General features: G+C 39.1%; 1 protein-coding gene across 1 annotated transcript in view; it reads right to left on the bottom strand.

The window, feature by feature from the left end:
- PDXK (pyridoxal kinase) overlaps window positions 1–24,861 on the bottom strand; it is a 47,483-nt gene that overhangs the window by 9,321 nt on the left and 13,301 nt on the right. Inside the window, exons 2-10 of the mRNA XM_063181556.1 lie at window positions 19,067–19,121; window positions 12,208–12,312; window positions 8,688–8,771; window positions 6,896–6,942; window positions 5,954–6,039; window positions 5,115–5,160; window positions 2,163–2,274; window positions 1,080–1,216; window positions 446–512 (exon numbers count right to left, since the gene is read on the bottom strand). Of these exons, the coding sequence (XP_063037626.1) occupies window positions 446–512; window positions 1,080–1,216; window positions 2,163–2,274; window positions 5,115–5,160; window positions 5,954–6,039; window positions 6,896–6,942; window positions 8,688–8,771; window positions 12,208–12,312; window positions 19,067–19,121 (739 nt within the window). The remainder of the gene's footprint in view (window positions 1–445; window positions 513–1,079; window positions 1,217–2,162; window positions 2,275–5,114; window positions 5,161–5,953; window positions 6,040–6,895; window positions 6,943–8,687; window positions 8,772–12,207; window positions 12,313–19,066; window positions 19,122–24,861) is intronic.

Genomic DNA, 24,861 nt, shown 5'->3' with positions numbered 1-24,861 from the left:
AGAGAAGCTGAAAAAAAAATCACTCCTCACATGGGCCAACACAGCAAAGAAACTATTATTAGTTGACAAACCCCTCTCAGTGCTAAACACACACTCAGAGGGACAGTGGGTGAGCTACACTGAAGCAGGAGCTCTTTGGCACACCAAACTCAGCAAACATCTCGAGTTGTGCCAGGTTTGCAGAGCTGAGTCAGGCACAGTCAGCACGACTGCCACCCAGCACAAGCTAAACAGTGACATCTGCAGTCAGCTCTGGTCAAAAATAGCCCTGGAGGACACAGCAGGAACATGCACACAAAACTACCAAGCTCTCATTCTGTAAATCTCTGCCTGCTTCTGCAGTGAGGGGATGCCTTTAGTCAGGAAACCCAGAAAGCTCCTTGAATATTTCTTCTGATTCCAATCCAGACAACACAGGAACGAGGTCTGGATGAATTTAATTTACCTTTTGCACTCTTAATGGTCCTTTGCAGAACGTGCTGCATGGCTGACACAGTCTTTTCACATGCCACCTGCAACAACATATTCAGTGTTTAGTAAAACTTCAGCTACCTACATTAATATTACTAAATAATAACTAATACTAGTTCAAAAACACTGCTATTAGGAGGAAAACATGACTGACAAAGCAAACATAGTGACAACTATGCAATGCAGAGTTTGGGATAATTTTTTTTTTTTACTTAATTCTCCCTAAACAGGTATTAGAAATCATACTTGTATCAAGGACTCTGTGTCCTTAAGGGAAAGAAAGATGGATTTGAGAAATTATTTTCACTGCTTATTATGAAGTGAGGATAAAAAATGTAATTGTAAACATGGATGCAGTCTGTCTCTCTAAAATGAACAACATTTTATTTGGAAAAATTAAAAAATCAATCTAACTGAAATATGACAGTTTAGTGTCCCTTTTGGCCAAAGGGAAATTCTGTGGCTTTTCCTGTGAGGTGAGAAAAAAAAAAAAAAAAAAGACAAAACAGAAGACAATATTTAAATAATGTCACAGATCAGAATTTTTTAAAAAAACTCAAGAGAAACAAGGTCCAAAGTTGCAGAGAGATGAGTAACTTCTTCCCCACCTTCAAATTGTTTGGGTGCTTGTGTGTCCATGCCAGAAGCATAGCAGCAAACAGGTCTCCTGTTCCCACAAAGACAGCATCCACTTTGGGAGACTCCACTCGAATTCTCTGTGTTATCCTGGTACCATCTGCTTTAGCTACAACACAGATCCACAGTTAAGTGACAGACCCAGCCACTAATACAACAGCAATCACTAGAATTTAAAAAGATTTTTTTTAAAAAATCGTCATCAGATTTGAATGTTTGGAACATAAAGGAGTATTGTAAACTTTGTACCAGATCTTTTAAAAGGAAAAGCCTTCCAAAATTTGGCCAGCTTGGGACAGCATTTACAACTTCTATACTGTATATACTTTATTTGAGAGGGAGGAGGGAGTTACCACCTTCATTTTTCATCCTTCATAACTGTAAGCACCAGGTGGAAACATTGTGTGAACACTCTGAATCCTGGTGACAGCACAAAAGGGGACACAGAGAAGAAGCAGGAAGGTATTTTATAACCTATCAAGGAGGGTATTTTATAACCTATCAAGGGAGGAACAATCTGCTAACAGGAAGGAGAGAGTGACTTTTCAGGGAAGCATTCAAATATGCCAAGTTCCTGTTTTACATCCTTACTACCAGGGGCTGTAAGAGTCCCAAAAAACCTTGCCTAGGACATTCTCCTCCTCCTCCTCTGCCCAGGAGCTGCATGGAGCTCAGGCCTGGTGCAGATATTCCTGTGTACAGCCCTGCTGCCCTGAGATACTTACTGAATTTTCCAGATTCATCTCAGACCTGCCTTGCCTCCCTGACTCTGGACTGTCACTGGGACCTGTCTGCCACCACCCCCCTGTCCTGCTGACCTTATTCAGGTCCCATGGGTGGGGACAGAGTCCTGCCAGGGACTATGATCACACTCAGCTCCTGTCCTTTCTCATGGAGCAGCCCTAGTCTCACCACTCCTGATATTTATTACTGCAGGACAAGGGGCTCACTTAGGAATCTGTGCTCCTTCCATGCAGATGGGCCTGATGGAATTTCTTCTTCAAGCACAGACAGGTTAGAAGAGAGCAGAGGTAAGGAAGGAGCTCTTCACTTACTTTTTTGGTGGCTTCCCAGAGCAATCAGGTAGTCATTTCCCAGAGGTGCCTGTAGATCTGAGCTTGTGATCACCACAGTCTCTGGTCCCATGGCATGGAGCATATCCATTACCTGTCCGTGTGCAAAAAGGCAGCAATCAGTGACTGCAATATGTGTGGATTAAACTTTCATTCATAGTACTGAGGATTTTTAACAAACACCTTATTTTGGCATCTTTTGTAAAGAGAAAAACCACCAGTCTCTATTCAAATAATCCACTTGAATTAGGGGCATTACTTTGAACTAGGGGAATCAAAACAGCCACATTTAAATGTACACACTTGTTAAAATATACAAGCATTTCTGTTTGTGTTATCTTTGGATGCTCCTCTGGAAAAATACTCTGTTTCAGCTGTGATCAGAATTTCTGCCTGCATCATGTTTTCAGAACATACTATCAAAAGAATAAGAGAATAAATATACAGACACTTGCAACTTATCTGGCATCTTGAAGCATTTTCTAGAAAGCCAGCAACACCAGGTAATGAAATCTTAATTAGCTACTAGTTTTAGAGTTACCAAAAATTAAAAATCCTAAATCAGAGGCAGAAGTGTGTCTATCTCAATCTTCTTTTCTCATTCTGTTTCAACCCCAAACTACAGCTGTAAATTATATACCTTTGCAGATGTATTTCCACTCTGTCTGTTCCTCATTAAACTCATTAATACTCTACTCCTGACATCACAATTGGTTGTTACAGACAGAAGTGATTTTGATTTCACAGAAAAAAGAATGACTTCAATAATGAGTTCAGTATAAAACATGGATAAAATATTAATTCTCCCAGAAGAGTTTAACTAAAAACCCTCTCAGGCTAGCTATGACTCATGAGCAGCTGGATGATAAGGATTTATTTCTGCTATTTTTTAATACTTTATTGCTTTTTTTTCTTGTCTAAGCCTCCAAGTTTCTTCAGCTGTCAGACCTCTTTGCACAGACATCAGTGGGGTTTTGTAGAAGCAGTAAATCCACCAGCACACACTGACACAATCAGTCTGTGCAGGAATATTAAACTAAATTTCATTCCTCAGTCACAATTCACCAGGACCCTAATCTCCACTGTCTCTAGCTGCAGGACTTAGTCCTTTCCACATTAATATTACATCTTGCTTAATTTTATGTCAGAAGACACTACTGCCATCACAGGTCTTGTTAGGGAAAGGAAAGCAAGCATGAAATCATGGAAATCAATGCCAGAATTCCTGCCACCTTTAAAAGGGACAAATTCCAGCATGAATGATTACTCAGACCCATATATGACATGCAGCTGGAAATACAGACAGATTAAAGTATAACATCCTGCAAACAACTTCTTTAAAAATGTTTCCATTTCTAAGTATAATTCCACCTCTTTGGGAGAGATTTTTTTTAAAGCCCATCACAAATCAGAGCTATGGCATTAATCAGTCAGAAGACGAATTGGCAAAACTGTTTAGCACAAGCAACTCAGGTTTGCAGCTGAAATATGCAAATTTAAAACTAATGGCTGCCCAGCTAATTATGTTCTTCTCAAGACTGGTTCCACTGGTGAGATGAGAAAAGAAGTGAGTTGAGGTTGCTGTTACTGGCATGAAGCACAGCTCATCATCCTCACCCAGCATAGTGGGGTAATGCAGAAATGGGGGCAGAGGAAATTCAGATATGAGATCTCTGTAGCTGCTTCCTGCTGTGAAGGGATGGTGACCAACCTGTGGTGTTTGACGTTGCTACAGCAAAAAAACAACAAACATTTGGGCTGAGAGATCCCCAGATACTCTCCAGGGTGCCACTGCAGCTGCTGCCTGTTTAAAGATTTTGTGTTCTTTTGAAGTTCAAAACCAAACTGGAGGGAATTACATCAGCCCATTATGAAAGCACTTGAGTAGCCAACAAAACAAAGAGCTCAGCCTTTCTCAAGACATCAATAAAACTGGATTTCTATTTTGTCCTTCACCACCAAGCCCTACAGGTTTTTATTTTCTTCACTTTGTGTGAAAGGGCAAATCATTACACCTCCATGCAATATATTTGCAGGCCATCTATCAGCTCTGTATGGCAATGACAGCAGCTGTCAATGCTGTGGATTTATCTGGGAGGGTGAGGAAAAGCTGTTATCACACCCAGCATTGCTGAATGTGGGCAGCAGAGCCCCAGACAGGTTCCTAATGCCTGGGGTCCCCTGGGGTTTTCACCTCAACCAAGTAATATCCACAGAGTGGATTATTATATATAATAATGCACTCTGTGGGTAATGATATGATATGATATGATATATGATATATGATATGATATGATATATGATATGATATATGATATATGATATGATATGATATATGATATGATATATGATATGATATGATATGATATGATATGATATGATATGATATAATATAATATAATATAATATAATATAATATAATATAATATAATATAATATAATATAATATAATATAATATAATCAGAGTGGATCATTATATACAATATTTTTATATAATAATATATTATATATATAATTAGATACAATAATATATAATTATTATAATATATATTATTATAATATATATTATCTATCCTTGTAGATAATTATATATATTATATTATTATATATTATATACACTATATATTATTATATTATACTTTTTTTTTTTTTTTGCCATGTGTGCTGCTGCCACTCCTCCTTCACTGCAGAAAGCAAGTTCAGAGAGATGTACTCACTACCACTGTAATCCCTTTCTCTGGAGCTCCTTTGGGAAATTTCTTTGGAATTCTGACACTGAAGCAGGAAATATTTTGTGCCTGAAGTGTACAAGCCTTAATGATAAACACATGGCAAGGACAGAGGCCAAAGTGACTCCAAGGTTGAAGGCAAAGTGCAGCACTGCAGGCAGGAATGCAGAGAGATGCCACACACCCCACCATTTGCCCACTCACCTCCAGTGCATCTTTTTCTGTGTAAATCTTCCTGCCTGTGAGTAACCTGAAAATGAAGCAGAAATGTTAAAACGGCAGGAATTCTTGTTTGCCCTTTCAGAGGAGGAGAGCTGGGACTGCACCAAACAGGCCAAACCCATCTGTAGCTCCACGGTCTGCTGGAGCAGACCTCAGTGTTGTACGTGCACAGACACACAGTGCACTCACACCAGTCCCACCCTGTCTCCTCCAGAGATCCCTGCATCACAAAAATCCCCTCACACGTGTTTTCTCTCCCTCTGCCATGTAGCTGCTGCCTCCCCTTTAGGGCACAGCCTGTGCTGCACCACCAGAGTTTATCTCCTGACCAAAGAGTCACAGCTGTGTAGACAGGACATGAGGAGACATTTAAATTCTTAGCTGCCCTGAGATGCTGCCATGGTGGTAATTCTGAATATATTTTTTTTTGTGGGGGGGAGGGAATTGGAACCAAACTATTTCAGTTCTGATATTCTGGCACATAATTAAAATGTTCATACTAATGAGCAAGGATGGGGAAGGTATTTTTTAACCTGTCCAAGAAACACGCCTCTGGTGATAATAAGAAATAATCATGAAAATGAGACACTGAAGAAAACAAGAAAAATCTTTTCCTCACATAACTCCTGGGTTTTTTATTGTTTTCAACATTCAGCAATTGAGGTTATCTGAAAAACACCACTTAAAGCTAACAGCTAAAACTCAAAACCCAACACATACATACATAAGGCACTATATTGAGACAAATAAAATTAAGGGGTATCAATGTTCCCTGCTTTTTTCCACAAGTTATTTGGCTAGAAAAATAAATAAGCACTTACTCAGCTTCAAACTGGTTAGGAGTGATTATGTCTGCAACAGGTACAACTTTGTCCCTGTAGACTGGCAGGAGATCCTTGGGCACATACTGGGGAGAAAAAAACAGTCAGAAGTTCTCAGAGTGTCTGAGATGTGGGACTGCAGCTCTCCTTCCCTCATCCACCACTCCAGCTGCCACCGAGGGACCTGACAGCTCCAAGCTCTGCAATTACAGTGGCACAGCATCCTCCAGCTGGGGACACTGTCACCATCAGCCCTTTCTTCCCTGGAGGGGATGGGAAGCACCATTTTTAAGCAGATGGACCTAAACTGGCAGCATTAAAAGGAAATGATGCCTGGGTGAGGAACTTTGAAGTTCTCTCTCACCAAGGTAACTCAGCAGCATTAGGAAACAGTGTCCCAGCTCACTCATATCCTTACCTCCAAACCAAACTGTTTTGTTCAAAAATTTTTGATTAAAAATGAATGGTTTTTTTTGTCAGTGTGCAGCCTGGTACTGGCACAGGGGATCTTTTTGTCACTGATCCCAGCTCAGAGCCCAACAGCTGTCAGATCCCACATGAAATAAATAATCTTAATTTAGGTTCCAGGGCTGTGTCCGTTCCCAGGATGACTGACAATGGCAGCCAGGCTACCAGCCAGAACACAGCTCTGGAGAGGTGATGAGAGAACTCCAGAGAGAACTCCAGGGATGGGGGATATTTTCCTGTGGACAAGGTCTGTTGTCTCAGGAGAGAGCCAGAAACAATCCCAGGGCTGGGCAGCTGTCATTCTTTCCAGATACCAATCTCATTCAAAACCAAGGAATTTAAGTACTAACTTACTTGATGCTGGGATCCAAAGCACCTTTTTTTTGTTGTTGTTTAAAAATAATAAATCTTTATACATCTTTATATCACAAACATTCACTACACAGAGAATCCAAGCAGAAGAGTACTACTCACCATAGAGCCTTCTCCATTCCACTTGTCACCCATCACTGGATCACACACTGGAAAAAAAAATTTAGGTTTAGAAATAGGGTACAGTTATGAAGACCTTGGTGGGAGGGAGAAATTTTAGGTAACAGTGATGGCTACAAAACAGCATTGAGCACCTCAAAGCTTACACACTCTCACAGCTCTTGTAGCACACTGAATTTTGTATCTGGTGGCTGCCTATTTTGAAAGAGTAGGTCATGTGTCTTAAAAAGTTGTCTGGAATGGTAGTATGAAGGGGAGAAACATGGGAGAAGATAACACCTCTGGAAAGAGTCCTGTTTTTACTTTAGTGTGAAAAAATATATTCCAAATGTACACACCAAAATGCTCTCTGTGTATTAAATAAAGAAACTATTATAATGAAACAAGAAGACAATTCATGCCAAAGTACTTGGTGTAATGATATTTAACACATGTTTGGCACAGGTTCTGGATCACCAGCAGTACTAACAACACACTCCAAGAGTCCTCAGTGAGGATGGAAACAGCCTGGCACTGCACTTCAAAAAGGAACATTGTTCATTGTGTTAACAGATCTTTAAGCAAGATCAAAAAGAATCACAAATCCAAAGATATCAAATCAATGTCAGTATTTCAGGAAGTTTCTATGAGTAAAAAGAGGGCAATTTGTTTCACATTTTAATAATATTTTCTTTATGTTAGAATCTATTTATTAAGCATACAGGATCTTAGAAGCCTTGTTGTGCTCTCACCACCTGACCACTTCCTTCCTGCTCTGCACAGTGAGATGTCTCTTTCTGTTCATATTCCAAAAGACTCTTTAGCTTTCACACAAGGCTATGAAGAATTTGACAATCCAATAGTGTAAATAAAGGCTAAAAAGCAACAAAACCCAGACGAGATTTCTCTGCTATATTTTGCTAATTAAAACCTATGCTTTGTTAATTTTAAATCGGGTATCACAGCTCAGTACAACACCCTGCAAACCCTGCCAATCATTCTAGATGTTTCCTGGCCATGCTGTTTACAGAGCCTGAAGATGACAGCTCAAACCATCATTCCCAGCTTTTTATCCCACTAAATCCTCACTGACTTTGTCCTATCAGCTGAAATTCAAGCCTATGCTGGTTATTCCTGAAACACTCAGGAAAGGAAGGAAGGGAAGAGAAGAAATCTTTTCTCCCAGGTTGAAGCCTGATGTGACATTTTAGTGACAACAGCTGCTGGAGCCTCCCGCTCCCTGGACAGTCCTAGGGAATATTAAAAGGAGCAGAGCTAAAAAAACCCTGGAGTTCAAGGTAAATCATGAAACTCATGAGGCAAATCAGGACATTTCTGGGATGTGACAAGGAACCATGGCAGGGTGACATGGGAGAGCCTGTCCTGCTCTGGCTGACTTGGGAACCAAGGAGAGGCTTCATCTGCCAGCCCGCACAGCCTCTGACCTGTGTTCTGTGCTGAACTGTGGCTGTTCTGAACTCTGAACAGCCTCTGTATCAGCACCAGCTGGATGGGAATTTTATTTTTTCCTGGATACAGACAACCAGTCCTCAAGGCACACTCTCCTTTGGATGGCATGATGCAAGAACCACACTGAAAGGCAGCAAATAGAGAGATAAAACCCAACACCCTGACCACCTAAAGCTGAAATGAAACATCACTGGAGGCCCAGCTGGCTCCAGACAGATCAGAAGTGTTGTGTAACATCAGAACAGTGTTTCCATCCATCCTAAAATGTGAAAATGATAAGCATACTCAGTGAGGGAGTAGGAAGGATTATAATGCACATCCTTACCATACACGAGGTTGGAATTCTGTTGCTTCAACTCCTGGACAATATCCACCACCATTGCCAGAAATGATGTGTCTCTTGTATACCCTTTCAGGAAAAGAAAAGAAAAGACACTTTTGAAGTCCAATTTCTTGAACGCTTTTGCTGTTTTTAGTTTTGGATAGGAATGCTGCATACTTCTATTCTTTGGATAAATGCATTTTTAGAACAAAGGCATTTATTTCAGTAGTTGACTCAGGAATAATAGGTTGGAATACAAATTCAGGAAGTGCTTGCACAACTACAAGTATAACCTTAAAAATCCATTTACTGAGAATGTTGTACAGTGAAGGCTCAGATAACTTCACAATGCTTGAACATATATGAACAAAGGTCAAGCTAGAAGGAAACAACATTCCTTTTAATAAAACCTATATTTTGATCAGTATTATTTTTCATGCAGTAACCCGAAATTTTTTAAAATTCCATATACTTTTCTCATATTCTGTCTTGAGGCAATTTTTTATTATTAATAGTGCTCCTGCTGATAGAGTCCAACACATTAATGCAATAGAGATTTAACCTTGATAATTTTAGAGCAATCTCCAAAACACCAATAAAGTTCCTATTTTTCAGGCTTAGCAGTGAAATAAGCTGGAAATAAGTTTTACTGTATTTCAAGGCTCCAATCACAATGCTAGCACCAAAATATTCTTATTTAATCACTAGTTTTTAAATGTTATAGATGTTCCTTAATTGATATATTTATGTATTAACTTTACTAACAACATTTATGAGTTATCTATTTGATTTTAATTTATTGTAGTTCATTTCTTGGGAACAGTGCTGTGCAGGGCCATAAGCTGGACTCAATATTTGTGGGTCTCTTCCAGCTCAGCATATTTTGTGATTCTCTGATTTAATACTATTATTTTTAGCAGGGCAGCATCTTTCAATGTCCTTGGAAATGTCCATTCTAATAAAATATTTTAAACTACATTAAAAAAGTAGATTTTGGAGAATTTTTGTTTTAACTTGAAAAATTGATCAATTCTTGGGTGCTGCAGAGAATTGGAAAAGATTCTTTGCCAAAATTCTGGATTTTATCCATGAAATGCTGACAATCAGTCAAAAGAGTCAAGCAAAGATTTTTTTAAAAATAACCTGTCATGGCAGACTGGCTGGAAAATAATACTGAGTTGAATAATAATAATAATACTGAGTAAATAATAATACTGAAAATAATACTGTATATCACTGACAGAGGTGTTTAAAACAGTTACACTGAACTGAAATTTATCTCTTCCCTTGAGTGTCTTACTGTAAATGAAACAAATACAAGAAGATCTACAAATAGCTAACAGTCACAAAAAGTCCATGGAGTGTTACTTTGTATAATTGGCCTAAAGATAATAATTTTAATCTCAGCTGAGATATCTATAATCATCAGACAATTAACAGTCAAACCCCACCTGCTGATAAATTGCTTTTTAGTGTTTAAATAATCATATTTCAGTGCTTAAATAATCATATCCAGCTTGTTTGAGATACAAAGTAGTTGTACACTATAGTGAATGTCTGTTTGAAGAGAAAAATCTGACTTTTGGTCATGAATGGAAAAAAAATGGGTTTTAATTTCAGCCACAGTGCAGCTGAAGACTAAAACACAAAACATGTTATTAGATGTTCAGAAATTACTGCTCTTTCTACTCATGCCTTCTTTTTGTTCATACTGAAAATGGCTGCAGCAAAAGAGATTTTAAAACAAACTTGAACAACACACAAAAAATCCTATTTTACAAGACTTTTATTAATAAAGAATCCCTTTTTCTCCCAAATTCCTTTTTGCTGAAGATTGCTATTTTCCTTCTACCATTTTTAATCTCTTAAATCCATTTTACCAGTGATAAGAAAGGAGTAGAGGTCTTTTCCAAGAGTTGGAAGTGAAATAAAAAAGGAACATTTCTGCTAAAAGAATATTCAAATATTATTTATATATTTTGCACACTTACATCTCCTGAAAATTCCTACAATACAGTGTGCTTTTCCTGGAAATATTTTCTGTGTGAGTTCCTTCCAGGAAAGAAAGGGTGCTTATCTATTTCTCAATAGCAAACAGCCCATTAATACAAAAATTAATTTCTTAACCTTAGTTCAATCTATTTGCTATTCAGTCTCCCTTATTTTGGAGATATTCCTCAAAAAACCCCTGACAGTAACTCTTTGGACATGCCACACCCAGAATGACTGCTTTGGAGTTATAACCCATGCACTTAAAATTTCCAGTTTTCCCTGTGTATAAAGAACTTTCCTACAGGTAGAAGCCATGAAATCAATCAAATCTGGTGATGTATTTCTGCTTACCTTTAAAAAGTCCCTGTTCACTGCTGTAAGAAATTGATACTGCTATGCAAACCAGATGCACAGCCCTTACTGAGGTGAAATCTGATCAGTAACCTACTTTTAAGAAGCAGGAACTGGGTGAGAAGAAATTTTTATTAAAAACTTCATGTGGAATCTCTCCTTTCTATGAAGTATTCTACAAGAAGTTCTCTTTGCCTGTATTTATAAACACTTTGTGCAAGCACAGGAAAACACTGCAGAACCGTATTCACTCAGATGACGTACACAGTAACTGTCACAGACATCTTTTCATGACAAATCCTTTCCTTTGGATTTTTCCTCCTGAGAAGCTGGGAGGCCTCAGGAACAAAATGTAAACATTGATTATCTGCTGCTGTGGAATGCAACAGGTGCATCTGTGATTGGTCTCATGTTGGATGTTTCTAATTAATGGCCAATCACAGTCAGCTGGCTCGGACACAGGGCCCAAGCCACAAACCTTCGTTATCATTCTTTCAGATTCTATTCTTAGCTTAGCTAGCCTTCTGATGAAACCTTTTCTTCTATTATTTTAATATAGTTTTAATGTAATATATATAATAAAATAATAAATCAAGCCTTCTGAAACATGGAGTCAGATCCTTGTCTCTTCCCTCAACATAAGATCCCTGTGAACACGGTCACACAGTAACAAGAGCAAAAAATCAAGATATATGACAGTCAAAGCAAAGACCCAATTCTACTCATACTTTGCTCACTGTCCAAAGCACAAAGCCTTAAAGATCAAATTAAAAAAAAATCAAGGATAGAAAAAAAATCAAGAGAAATGTTTATAAAATCACACTGCAGTACCACAGAGTGCTAGCACTGCAGACTTAGGAGAAAGGGTTAAACTCATGTCTTCCTAATAAATTTAAAAATAATACTCTGACATTCCTGATGCATTGTTCCAAAAGAGGCACTCCCAAAATATGAAGTGAGCCTGTACATGCCTGGCCTGTACAAGTCTGTAAATGATACCAGGGGATCAATTTACCTGCCCAGTTACAACCTCCCAGGTGAACAGCACTGAGCCAGTTCAGATTATAATATACAGCTGAAATTTTAATTGCTTGGCTTGCAACAAGGAGGGATATGTGTTTTCAATTTCTTTAGCCCTGTTTACACCTGCTGGGAGCTGCAGGGAACCAGCTCTCCTTACCTGTGAGCACATAATCGTAGCGGTTGACCTTGTTCAGCTTCAGCCCTTCGTAGAGTTCATGCAGCTCATCTGAATTCAGCACCTGACCCTTCCAGTGGGCATAGCCTGCAAAGAAAACACCAGGGCAGCTCTCAAGAGATGGATCTTCTGCTTCACATCACACAGATGACACACATGGAGGGACCACACATCCAGTATCAGCACAGGAAGGATTTTCACCTCCCCTCCTGTGAAATGCTGGTGCCGAGTCAAAGCTGCTGTCAGCAGAACAGGATGTGTGCTCAACTTCTCCTCAGCACCTCTGCCTCCCAAAGGAGCTGGAGTGACTACACTGCAGTCTGAGAGTGTCTGTTTAACAGCAAATCAAGCTGAGAACACACAAGCTCCTGCAAGGTTTCCCATAGAGCTTTTGCAAGTTATCCCTTTCCTGTGTGGAGGAGGAGAAACACATGTTTTAGATTTCACTGGAGGAGGGTGTCAGTATAATCTATTTTTGTTATCTTACACTATATATAAAAAAAAGGAAATATTGACAGTTAGATGACAATCTTAATAGGCTTATAGATCTGTCTGGACAGAGGCCTGCACCCATCAGATAAAGCATCCACTGGGACCTGTGTGCCACAGAGTGACCACAGCAGAACACTGCCATGGATGGTCTTTAAATGTACAGGGCCACCTGACAGACTTTCTTCCAAAAATAGCACAGCTTCAGTGCTGAGGATCCTGGAGGAGGAAATGAGTAGCAGAAAGGCACTACAAACAGATAAATAATGTCCATATACTCCATATATCCTTGAATGATCTCCAAGAATTGCAAGCAAATATGCTCAGCTGAGAGAAGCAGATGGAAGGTGGAAGTTACTTGGGATAAACTCAGCTGATTTCAGCAAACAGTGGACCAAGGTGCATGGCAGCCAATTCAAAGGAAAATAAAAAGTATCTCCCTTAACAGAATCTAAACATTTGTTGAAAAATGTAAATGCACCTTGCACCTTGTCAGCAAAGCCTGCCCATCTATGTGCACCAATCACTCCTCCGTATGTAAGAATGGGGCTGCCTCCAGGATATTGGATGAGGCATCCACAATTTAACTCTTTAAATCTCCATAAATTCATATTTTGTCAAAAGGCTTACCTTTTTATTAACTGGAATTAGGAAAAGTGAAAGGTTAAGTGAGGTATTCTCTCCCATACCTCCCCTGTGTAACGACAATGGTATTTTGTTTGTTTTCACTTCTGCTCTTGCAGTTAAAAAATTCTGTGATGAAAACTGTTGGCTTTGATTATCACTCCAAAGTGACTTATTAGAGTGACTGCCAAAAGGTGTCTAGAGGCTGGGATAAGCACATTTTTCAGATTTCCTTCTTGTGAGTGCAAACAGACCCACGGTATGGTGAGCAGATGGATCATTTTGCTCTCCTCAGCTCACAAAGGCCAAGCCTCTAAAACACAACTCGCTGCCAGCTGGCTGGGGGCCTGACTCACATCAGCCACCCAGGAAAATGCTGCTCACAAAGTCCCTGTGAAGAAAGGGACAAAGTAAGGGATTTCTGTTCTGAAGAACACCTGAGCGCATGTAAATCCAGTGTTTGGTTTATTTAACACAAATGCAGGTATTTGTTGTGTCACACCTGCAGCATCACACAGAAATAATCTGTCCTCTCCTCTCCCCCAGCCTCTGTAGCACTGAAAATCCAGTAAAGGGACACAACAGAGTGTGGCATTCACATTCTCTGAACATGCCCAGGGTTTTTTCTCCTGGGAAGCTGAAAGGCAGCAAGAGGCTTCAGAAAAAAAGGAAAACAATTCTTATCTCATTTGCTTCTCCTGTGTTGTGCTCAGGTGGAATGTGTTTGGAGATTATTTACCCACAGGTGATTGCCTGATTGGATTTTGGCGTGAGTTGTTTTGACTCTTTGGCCAGTTGGGGCCAAGCTGTGTCAGGACTCTCAAAAGAGTCACGAGTTTTCATTATTATCTTTTTAGCATTCAGTATTTTTTCTGTATTCTTTAGTATAGTACAGTATTAATATAATATAGTATAATAAAGTAATAAATTAGCTTTCTGAGAACATGGAGTCAGATGCATCATTCTCTCCCCTCATCAGGTTGCCCACATTTACAACAACAGAATTCTTCCATTTGGGCCACCAAGGAAACTGGGGGCACTTTTCACCCAGAATCAAGGCAAAAAATGCTGATATTTATCTTACACATGGCCATAAGAATAACTATGACAGATGGCCCAGACAACCTGGATACTTTCAGGAGCCATTTCTACAAAGACCCTGTAAATTCCCTACTTAACCAAAAGTTCACCTTCCCATGTCAAGCTGTCTTAAATGGTCAGTGCACAAGGCTCATGTTACACTGATCCTCCACTGAGGGAGAGAAATAAACACAAAAACTCAAATTCAGGCAGCAGCCCAGCTCATCTCTGGAGTTGGTGTTACCCACATTGTCTGAGCTCTGCAGCAATGACTTCCACAGGTAACTTGAGGATCTTTTTAATTATCTGGCAATGTGTAATACAACCTGAAGTCTAACTACACAACAGCCAGAGTTAAAAACAAAGCCCTAGGGAAGCTCTCAGGGAAGCCCCAGCTATTGAGACATTAAAAATAAAAGGGAATGACTTCACTGGAGCTGCAGAGAACTGTGATGTCACTAGGAACTGAATTATGTTCACCAAACTAAATCAAAACTGGCAGCAAGATGAGAACACCCCTACGTCCTTTCCCCAGGGTAATTTCATGTAATGTGACAAACAGAAGGGGCAAATCTCATGACCCTGCATTTATCCTACTTTCCTGGCAGAATGTAACACCAAAAAGCAGAAAGACTGAAGAAAAAGCCAGTTACTCATGTTCAAAAAGGTTTTCATGAACTGGAGGATGGGGTCCCAGGAAGAGGGACTGTCTTGAAAGGGGAAAGGCAGAAAGGAAGAAAGCTGAGCCTTCCTTGTTTTGGGTACAAAACCACCCAACAATTCCCCTCATTGCTGGTCTGAGAGAGCAGAGAGAACACTGCAGATCATGACACAGCTCTTGAAAACCCCACTTGGCTCAGACTGCATTCGTCTCCCACGTCTGTAATAATTTTAAACACACAAATGAACATAAACACCTCAATAACCTTACACCCCTTCTGCCTGGGTTATTATCTTTTATTGCAATTACATCCTATCTATTTGCTTTTAGCAGATAAGGCAATGACAAACAAGTAAGATACAACACCTCATGTCACTAAAATGATGAACATATTCAGTTTCCAAGGAAATGTCCTGGTTCATTGGACATTGGTATGAAAAATAAATAAAGTAGCAAAAACCACAACCAAGAGAGGCAGCTAAAACTTCCCCCAAGATGAATTTACATACTTGCCTTCCTCTGTTTTTTTTCCCCTTTGGAGTGTGTTTATAATCATCTTAATTACTTTCAAAAACAAGGAAGAAAGAAAATTAAATTACCAGGCATATCAGAAAGGGAAAAAAAACCCCAACTGACCAACACAGCAAGAGAAAAACAAGCTACCATTTTAGTATAGCAAAGCATGTAAGATTCCTTTGTTTTTCAACCCAGAACATTCTGTTCTGAGGTTTGAGTTCTTCCTGTGGTGCTCCCTGCAAAACTATTCCAAGTGACTCCAGTAACAAAGAATTTCACATGGGAAAAAGGAAGAAAGTTGTAGTGTTTAAGATGGACAGGGAATCTGGGCCCAGCTGTGTCACAAAATTCACATTGCACACTCCAGCAGACAACCTGCTCTGAGCACATGACTCATCTGCAGCCACCAGGAGGCCTCCAACAAAAGCAGAAATGAGGTACCAAATTCCCCAGTGGATTTTTTACAGCTGGTCACAGAGTGGGAGTAAAATGTTATCAGTGTCAGGCACAAGTGGAGATCTTTTCTCTCTGCCCTGCACACACACAGGGGTGAATGAATCACCTGGGTGGGCAGACTGTGCACAATCACATCAAGATATAATTGTAATTTCTCATGTCTTAGACCTACCAGCCAACCCAGCCACCTACTGCACACCCACTAAATGGAAGTCAAACGTGCTCAAGAATAAAAGGAAAAGAAACCAAAAAAACCCCCAGGCTGTTAGTTCCGGAGATGTTTCAAAGGTAGGATTTGGATGGCAGAGTAAGCACATTATTGCTTAAAATTTACCTACCAATGAGAAACAGAACTGGAAATCACTGAAGAATTAAAAAGACACCCCCAAAAATATCAATTATACAATTAAAAATAAATCCAGGTTTTTATTTTTGCACATCATATGAGGTGATGCTTCTGCAAAGGGTTTATTAATATAGCATAAAGAGAACAATCTTAATAGGCTGCATGACAGCTTCTTTTATTTGTATGTGCAGCATGATGCCACTCAAGTGTGAGTCACCCTAATCACTGAAGTTCCTCACGAAGCAACATGACAAACTCTTCTCTCAGGGCCACTGATTCAAAGCCCATTTTCCAAATTTCAGGATTATCAGAGACTAAAGAAAGCTGCAATTTCTGAGCAGGAGTCAGCAGAAAGAGGCCTGTGGTATCTTACTAATTTGTAGACAGGGCAAAAAAAGAGCAATAATGATTCACCAAAGGCTGTTAGTCATAAATTCCCTCTGCATTTTATTTGCTGCTAATTCCAAATTTTAAAGCAGGGGAAGAAGGAAAGAAAGGATACTATGTCCAAACCCCACACATTCTTCCACCTGTGCTCCTCTGGCATTCTTCCAGAAACTAAAGCTTACAGCTAGATTTTGAAGGAGGAATTTGTCCTCCAGCTTTGATGATGATGACAGAAATGGTTCTTGTACAATTTCGTTTTTATAGGAAAACCAAGTTACCTTCACCCATTCATCCAGCACACAATGCCTGTGTATTGCAGGACAGTGCCAGACACAAGCTCTGCTTCCCAAAACCATGAGGTTGTGTGGCAAACTTTGGGACTTTTTAACAGATTCAGTAAAAAACAAACAAACAAAAAACCAGAACCACCCCTCCAAAAAAAACCCCAACAACCAAACAAAAAGAAAACAAAAAAACCCCCACAAAACAAAACCAAAACTAAACAATGAAAAAAAACTAAACCAAACCAAACCAAAACAAAGACTCCTAAACATCAGGAGTAGTTCCAGTATTTTAAAGACTTGTAATATTTGAGATATTTTTTGGGTTTTGGGTTTGGGATGCTCATTTCAGTCTTCATGTGGGAGGAGGAACCACAAATGTAATGTTCCTTCCACTGTCTGCCAAACCTTGAATGAAACACTGGAAACCTCTCCTTGGCTGTGATATCATTAAAAACAAATTTAAAATCTTCTTTTTTGTTTTAAGAACCTGGTCACCCTACTGATAATGTAATTTTCCCATCTTGAAACACATTCACTTTATGGTCTATAAAACTTCTATTAAGCTCTTGCAGTGCCCTATAAAGCTGATTTAATCTTGAAACAGAAAGCCAACAAACAACATGTGCTCATGCATTTCAAGCACTGAATAATCTGACATGAAAAAATTGCTTAATTTTGTTTAAGATTACAACAGTTTTATCCAGCTATTGAAATTAACAGAAAATCCCAAACTTCAAAACTAAATAATTTTTTTAAATAAACAGAAGTCACACCTAAGTATATTTGAAAAACACAAGAGAACCTTTGTACTGTGCCAAAGGGTACAAGCAAAATAAGCAGATTTTTGTCTAAGCCAGGAAAGGCCCCATTCCCTTGTTTAATTATTACCTTTTTTGGTTTTTTTTTTTGTTATTACCCTTCCTCAACAAGCAGAGGTAGCTTTAAAGCCAGCTTTGAAACATTAATTTTTTCTACCCAAGGTGACACTAAATTCCCTCCATGACAGTCATCTTAGAACCTTTTGAAAGCTGCATGGACAGTCTGATCTCTGTTTCAAAATCAGTAGTTTATTAACAGAGCTGCACCTGTAGACATACTAAAAAAGTACCTCAAGTTTTGCCTTCTTTTTTCTTTGTCAGAAAAAACTTCTGCTCTTTTCCAAGATGTTAAAGCCAATTTGCTCCCAGATTATTTTCTGAAGACACCTATAGATTTTCTCTATATAGAGTAGCTCTCCTCTCAAACTTGCCACCACCAAGACATGAGTCTCCAGTAATCCAAAAATAGCAAGTCACTTGGAGCTCCTTTATGGGTGAAAGGTATTGCTAAAATAAACATACATTTCAGGTTTCTTTTAAAAAATCAAGTCCTCTACAACTGTGAGTATTAGGAAGTCTGAACATATTAGGTGAATGCATTGCATTCAGGCTTAGAGCTTAATTAAAAATACACCAAAAGGTATTAAGGCCTTTCTTCCCACCAAAATGAGATTTTGGGATACTTGATAGTACCTGAATGGGCACATAGTGAGGAAACATTGCATCTACCTCTGTGTTTTTCTGATGTTTGATTTGATAATGTGACTGTGACTTTCATAGAGCCATAATTCATAGAAAACCATTTTGAAGACTCCTTTGTTCACATGCCTGGCTGTGTAGATGCCTGTATTTGTATTATTTCACTATCTGACTTAATTAGATCACTGCCTAACAAAAGAAATTCACACTCTGAAGGGCAGAAATGGACATTACCACATCCATCCTACTCCCATATTCAGGCTTCTGAGAGACTTGAATGAAAACATGAAAATTACATTTCCATCCTCTATCATGAAAATATGAGTGAAAACACAAAACCAATATCCTCTTTAACTGGTTTGTGGCTCCCAAAGAGTTTATATCTTTACATAAGACCAATGTTCTCTCCACTGCCGTGGGATGAGGTGAGCCCCATGCTGAGTGAGTTTAGGGACACTGGAGTAAATCTGTAAAATTTTACCTGTGTGGTTTGAAAACTGGACAGAGTTCACCGTGTCAACTTCAAATCCCAAAACCTGTAACAGAACACAGGAATATTTCTTTTACCAACACAACTTTGTTAATACATTACCCACATCACAAAGAAAGAAAACTCCTTGCTGTCCCATGCATACTCAAAAATCTTGGGAGCTGAGTCAACAAACATGCAACATAAACAAAGAGCACACTGCTCTACTACAGCAACAAACAGGGATCAAAAATGCCACTGGCAGCAGCACCAGAAAAACACAGCTCAGGATGCTCAGGCTGGAGTTCATCTGGGGATAAGGCCAGAGAGGCTGCTCCAGCTGCAAGCACTGAAACCTTGAAGAAAGCCTTGGCTGATATTTCTTGGCAAGAAAAGAAGTACAAGGTACTAAATTAATGCACAATATGGAGGGATGATGTTGTTGGCATTCCAGAAAACCAATTTTTCTAAAAGGAGGAGAGAGGGATCTTAAAAGGGATCAATACTACAAGCCATACTTGGATGTCACAACCAGTTCCTTTAAAGCTAAAAGAGAATAGAAAGAAGTCACAGAGAATTAATTTGTGGTATGATTAGGCAACACAAGGGAGAAACAAACACAGAATAAAAAAAAGCCTAAAGCATGCTCTGAAAGCCACCTGCTACATTGCATTACCAGCAATCCAAATACTGAAATAACCAATAATTTCCTAGTGCAATCAACAGATATTCTTGTCACCCAAAAATATATAAATAACATGTAAATAAGAGCATCCAATCAGTAGAAAACTAATGAGGATTTTTAACCTGACAATACCTGTTTAACACAGGCACTGCTAGTCAAGCCATTTTTAGACATTTTTATGTGTCACGCAAGGAATTCTAATGCAAAAGTGACATTAACAGTCTGACAGCCAGTCTTTGTTTCCTCATCCAGCTTGCTCTGAGTAAGAAATCTCCTCAAAAGAAGTGCTGCTATGTATGGCTCAGTGAGTCACACTGGAGATAACAGCAATGATGCACCACTGTGCATGATCCTCTTTCAGGCAATTTGCTGCGAGGGGGGAGTGAGCAAACAAAGCTTTTCCAGTCACGTTTTCCAGGCAGACTCATTCCTCTCCCTTTTCTGTCGTGAAGGCAACTCCTTCTCACAGATTAAAACCCTTTTGGGTGCCTGGTGCCAGACATCAGGCTTTCCCTGTGCCTGTACCTTCCCTGGGATAAACCTTCATTCCAATACCTGGCTACAAGATGAAGCTCTGTGCTGTGACAAGTTGTTCCTTTCTACTCTTCTGGTGTCTCACAGCTCACATCCACACAGGTCTTCTTAGAAAAAAATCTCTTATTTCAATAGTTAATAAAGGTTTCTGTTCCTTCCTCACCAGAAAGCAAAGTAATTTTGGATTAGTGGTACACAGAATGGTGGATTACCTCAACGTGACCAGGTTCAAATTAAGCTCAGCATCTATGCTCCCCCAGGTTCTTATTTAACCTTGGTGGATTTTATTTTAAAGTCCCAGGAACATGACAACACTGTTATGACCTTAACCTTGATGTCTGGACATGCTCTTCAAACAAATAAAAGGAAACATGGCCTCTAGCCAGATTATCACCCCATAATCAACTCCCCTCCCTGTAATGAACAGACCTAGGATGTTACTTCCTAAAGTATCTTGGCAATAACTGTGAATTAATTCATTTTCTCTGCAGTATTCAGATCACATCTCTCCAACTACTTAAACCCTAAGACTACAGAGCACCCTTGCAGTGATTTACTGACTAATCAGGTTTTCACTCAGTGCTTTAGGGATGGAGAGCAGGCACAGCTGCTGCAGGCAGGGCAGTTCTACAACACTCAGATGTCCCAGATGATGGCCACCAAAATGAGCAGCCCTTCTTTTGTGTCCTCCCCAGCACCAGTTATCATCTGATTTCCCAGCCAGGTTTTCCACAGGATTAGGGATTTTTGGTTTGTTTTGGCCAGTTAATCTGCTTCAACCAAAAGATGGAAAAGTACAAGGAGGCCACATCTCTTGGAGATAGTCAGGTGCCAGGTTAGCTTGGCTGTACACTTGGTAAAACATTAAATAAAATGCTTTGGAGAGAGGATAAAAAGCCACAGACAGCTCAAATTCTGCAAGGGACCTTGATATTCTCCCTTTTCTCATCAGTCCAAAACAGGCTAAAAAAAACCTTTCAAAGTCTCCAATGAAAGTCACTTACTGGTATTAGTCCACTCTGTCACAGTTTCCAGTTTCCTCCAAAGTTTTGTTTTTAATAGACATGTATGATTGAAATCTAACACATCTAATTCTGAATCCTGATTCAACTCTTAAAATAACTCACAGTTACTCCAAATCATTTCCTTTTATAAAGGTGCTTGCTAAGGCCTAGGCTTAGCATTAGTAGTAGAATAATCAAAAAGAATGCTGAAGCCATTTTAAGCCAAGTTGTTTGTTTTCAAGGCAAACTGCATTTAAAAGTCCTGCAGAATTTAGTCACGACAACCTGAAAACAGGACTGAGGTGATAAAAGCAGCTTTTCACAGCAATCACCTCTTCTAGGAATAGAGAAAAAACTGTGTCTTTATTTTGGTTTGCATAATTCCTTTTTAACAACTTGATAGTTTCTAGTGGATAAGGAAGTGCTGTTTTCTCCCTTTTAATTGTTATTTAATTTCTTTTATTTGTTGTTTCCAACGAATAATTAAAAACCAGTGTTGGTGACTGTCATCCTTCACACCTGAAGGACATCAGAGACAGTTTCTGATGCTCTGAATGATGAACACTTTCCTTGCTTATAAAGGGAATTTTGTTCCAAAAATATCTTGTTAATCCTTTTTAATACATACTCACACTTTTAATTCCTTGTGCAAACCTAACTAAAAGCACCGGTTTTGAGATTTTTTTTAATTAATTAAAAATTTCTGCTCAAACCAGAGGTTAAATAAATATTAAGTGAAAGTTAACTAATTAGAAATACATTATTTTTGTATGTACAGACCCTTGAAAACTGAGATCAGAGCAAATTAATTGAATGAGACAAATCATACTTAAAAGAGTCAATCTATCATATTTGCACACAGAAGTAGCAACTATGACCTGAAAATATATACTTAGTAGGATATAATGATTTTCATACTGTAATAAACCAGTAAGAAGCAACCTTTTCTTCAGATAACCACCAGAAAGTAAAAATTCAAAACAGAACTAAACTCAATGTATAAAATTTCTTGCTTGTGTACACACACGTGTTCCTGGTACCTGTGTGTAAATAAACTGAAGGACTCACCCCACTTGGAGTTTGCCTGTGGCAGAACAAGTGTGATCCTATTTGATCACACACATCCCCTGACCTGCACGATCTGCTCTCCCAAAGCTCTCCAGGAGAGGACAATTCTGAATTTCCACGCTCTGCTGTCGCCCTGTGTAAGTATCATCTGTTCACAGAACAGGAAACCTTGGGCAGTTTCCAGAACCAGTGTGGGTAAGGATGATAAGTGTTTTTCCAAGGAAAAAAGATGGATGAGTCCATCCTAAATCTCTCAGCCTGCAGTTTAAGCATGTGTCAAATGTTGTGCTTCCTAAGACCCAAACCATATTTGCTTGGATCACATCATACAGTGATATTTGCAATTGAAATCTTAAAGGAAAATGGGCAAATTCAATGTATTTTCCAAGTATCTTCAAATAAAAGAGGCAGAACTGTTATACTTCTAAAATTAAATCACAAAACATTAAAACTGGAGGAGTTCTGTGCTTGGAAGGTCTGGCTGGCAGATCTGAGTGACCCATTTCAGAAAAATATTTGCAAGACTAAATCTAAGTACACACAGCAGAGCAGAACCCATGAGAAGAAACAATCAGCACAAAGCACATTATGCATGACATCAAATTCAGCTGAGTTCTTCATCACAGGTAACTGAAGGGAAGGAAAAAAACCTCATCCAGTTCTTCCCCCAGGTGCTTTCTCTGCCTTGCAAAGAGAAAACTGGGACCAGGGCAGGGCTGTGGTCTAGAGAACTACCCAAATAAAAATAGCAAATATTCAAGGGGAAAATCAACACACAAGAAAGGAAGAGACTTCAAAATACACGGACAACCTCTAAAGGTGTTGGCTCTTTTGGAAAAGAGGATAGACAGCCTAGTTTTCCTAAAAGCACAGAAGTAGTCTGAACTTATATCCAGCCATTATGCTAAAAATAAAAAGCCAAGAAATGGGTTTCCTTCAGGTTTAAAATTTTCCAAGAGATACCAGTTGTTTCAGTAGTGGAGCAACCTAAAGGCCCAGACAGACAGAAAATGTCTTGAATTGGGTAAATTCCATAAACAGCTGGATCTCAGCTTTGGTTCACTCTAATCACGCAACCCTTTGGACTTTGCCACTGCCCTAATCTCAGCTTTGTTTAAAATTTACAGTTTCTCTTCCCATTCCTTCCAGAAAACATTCCAACCACATAAACACTAAAATGTGTTACTTCATCACCATGACAAACCATTGCCTAAGACTGTTAGAAATCAAGTATTACAAACATACAGTCCAGAGGAGAGCCTCAGATGTTATGCAAAAGGGAGGCTGAAAAAGAGGAAGAAAACCATTTCACAGTATGGAAAATTGTGAGTGTAGCAACAGAGAAATGAGCAGGAAGATTTTGAAGCAAATGCAACAACTGAAATTCAGTTTTAATGATTGCCAACCTTTATGTTTATATCTGTGTAATCTACATTATGTACCAATGGCCTGGAGACAAATAAAGGTACTCACTTCTACCTCCTAATCCTATTTGGGATCTGATTATTAACACCACTTGAGTCAGAAAACTGTTAACTTCAAAGATTAGCTCTGCCTCAGAGTAAATATTAATATAACTTCTCATTTAATAATTTTATTTACTCTGAGAAATGTGAAAAGCTGTTACTGAACTGCTTCTGTTTAAATTTGTTTTGCAGCTTTACTATGCTCCTGCAGGGGAAAAAGGCATATTTCCAATGTCACACTTTGTAATAATCAGGAAATTCTCCTTTTTTTCATTGTTTATATGCAGTTTGGGGAGGAAAAAAGTATTTTTTTTTTTTTTTAAGAGAGAAATATCTTGTATCTCCTAAGTGTGTGAGAAAAACTGTCACTTGAATTACAGGAACATCTGAACTGAAATAAGTTTTAGTGGTTTCCAGGGTACTAAACATTAGAAAAAACAACAACAACAAAAAAATTTCCCAATTTCCAACGGATTATATGTACATATTCAGAGAAAGGGAGCTTAGAGGGGGCTGAGATGCTCTGGGAGTTGCTGTCATTGGAGGTTTCCAAGACCCAAGGGGGATAAACCCCTGAGCAGCCTGGGCTGAACTTAGGCCTGCCCAAGCTTTGAGCCAGAGACCCCTGAGGTCCCTTCCAGGGACCACTCCTCATCAGTGACACAATTACCTACAAAAACCTCAGTTTTATCCACTGTAGAGCTCCATGTGTAAAATCACACAAAATTCCACCACCAGCTCCCCAACATAAAGCTCTGGCTCTAAGGATAAAGCCCAGGGGTACTCTAAGTTTACACTATTAACTATGCCAGCTTTGACAGTAAAAATAATACATCCTTTGCTGTTAAATGACCAGTGGACCAATTTAACTAGAATGCTTTAGTTTGTACTTAATTTAAACAACCTTAGAGAACAATGACCTAGTTCTGCAAGAATGAAATTCAATTAAAACCACCTCTCTGCTCTGCAACATGACTGGTATATATTGCCCTCTTAGGGCACTTGCTTTGTGCCTCCAGTGGTGTTTCATTTTCAGGTTTGAAATTAAAA

Source organism: Melospiza melodia, chromosome 2 (genome assembly GCF_035770615.1).
Source record: "Melospiza melodia melodia isolate bMelMel2 chromosome 2, bMelMel2.pri, whole genome shotgun sequence".
Lineage (NCBI taxonomy): Eukaryota > Metazoa > Chordata > Aves > Passeriformes > Passerellidae > Melospiza > Melospiza melodia.
Note: the sequence above shows the minus strand (reverse complement) of the source record. Positions and strands in the feature narration are given on the sequence as shown.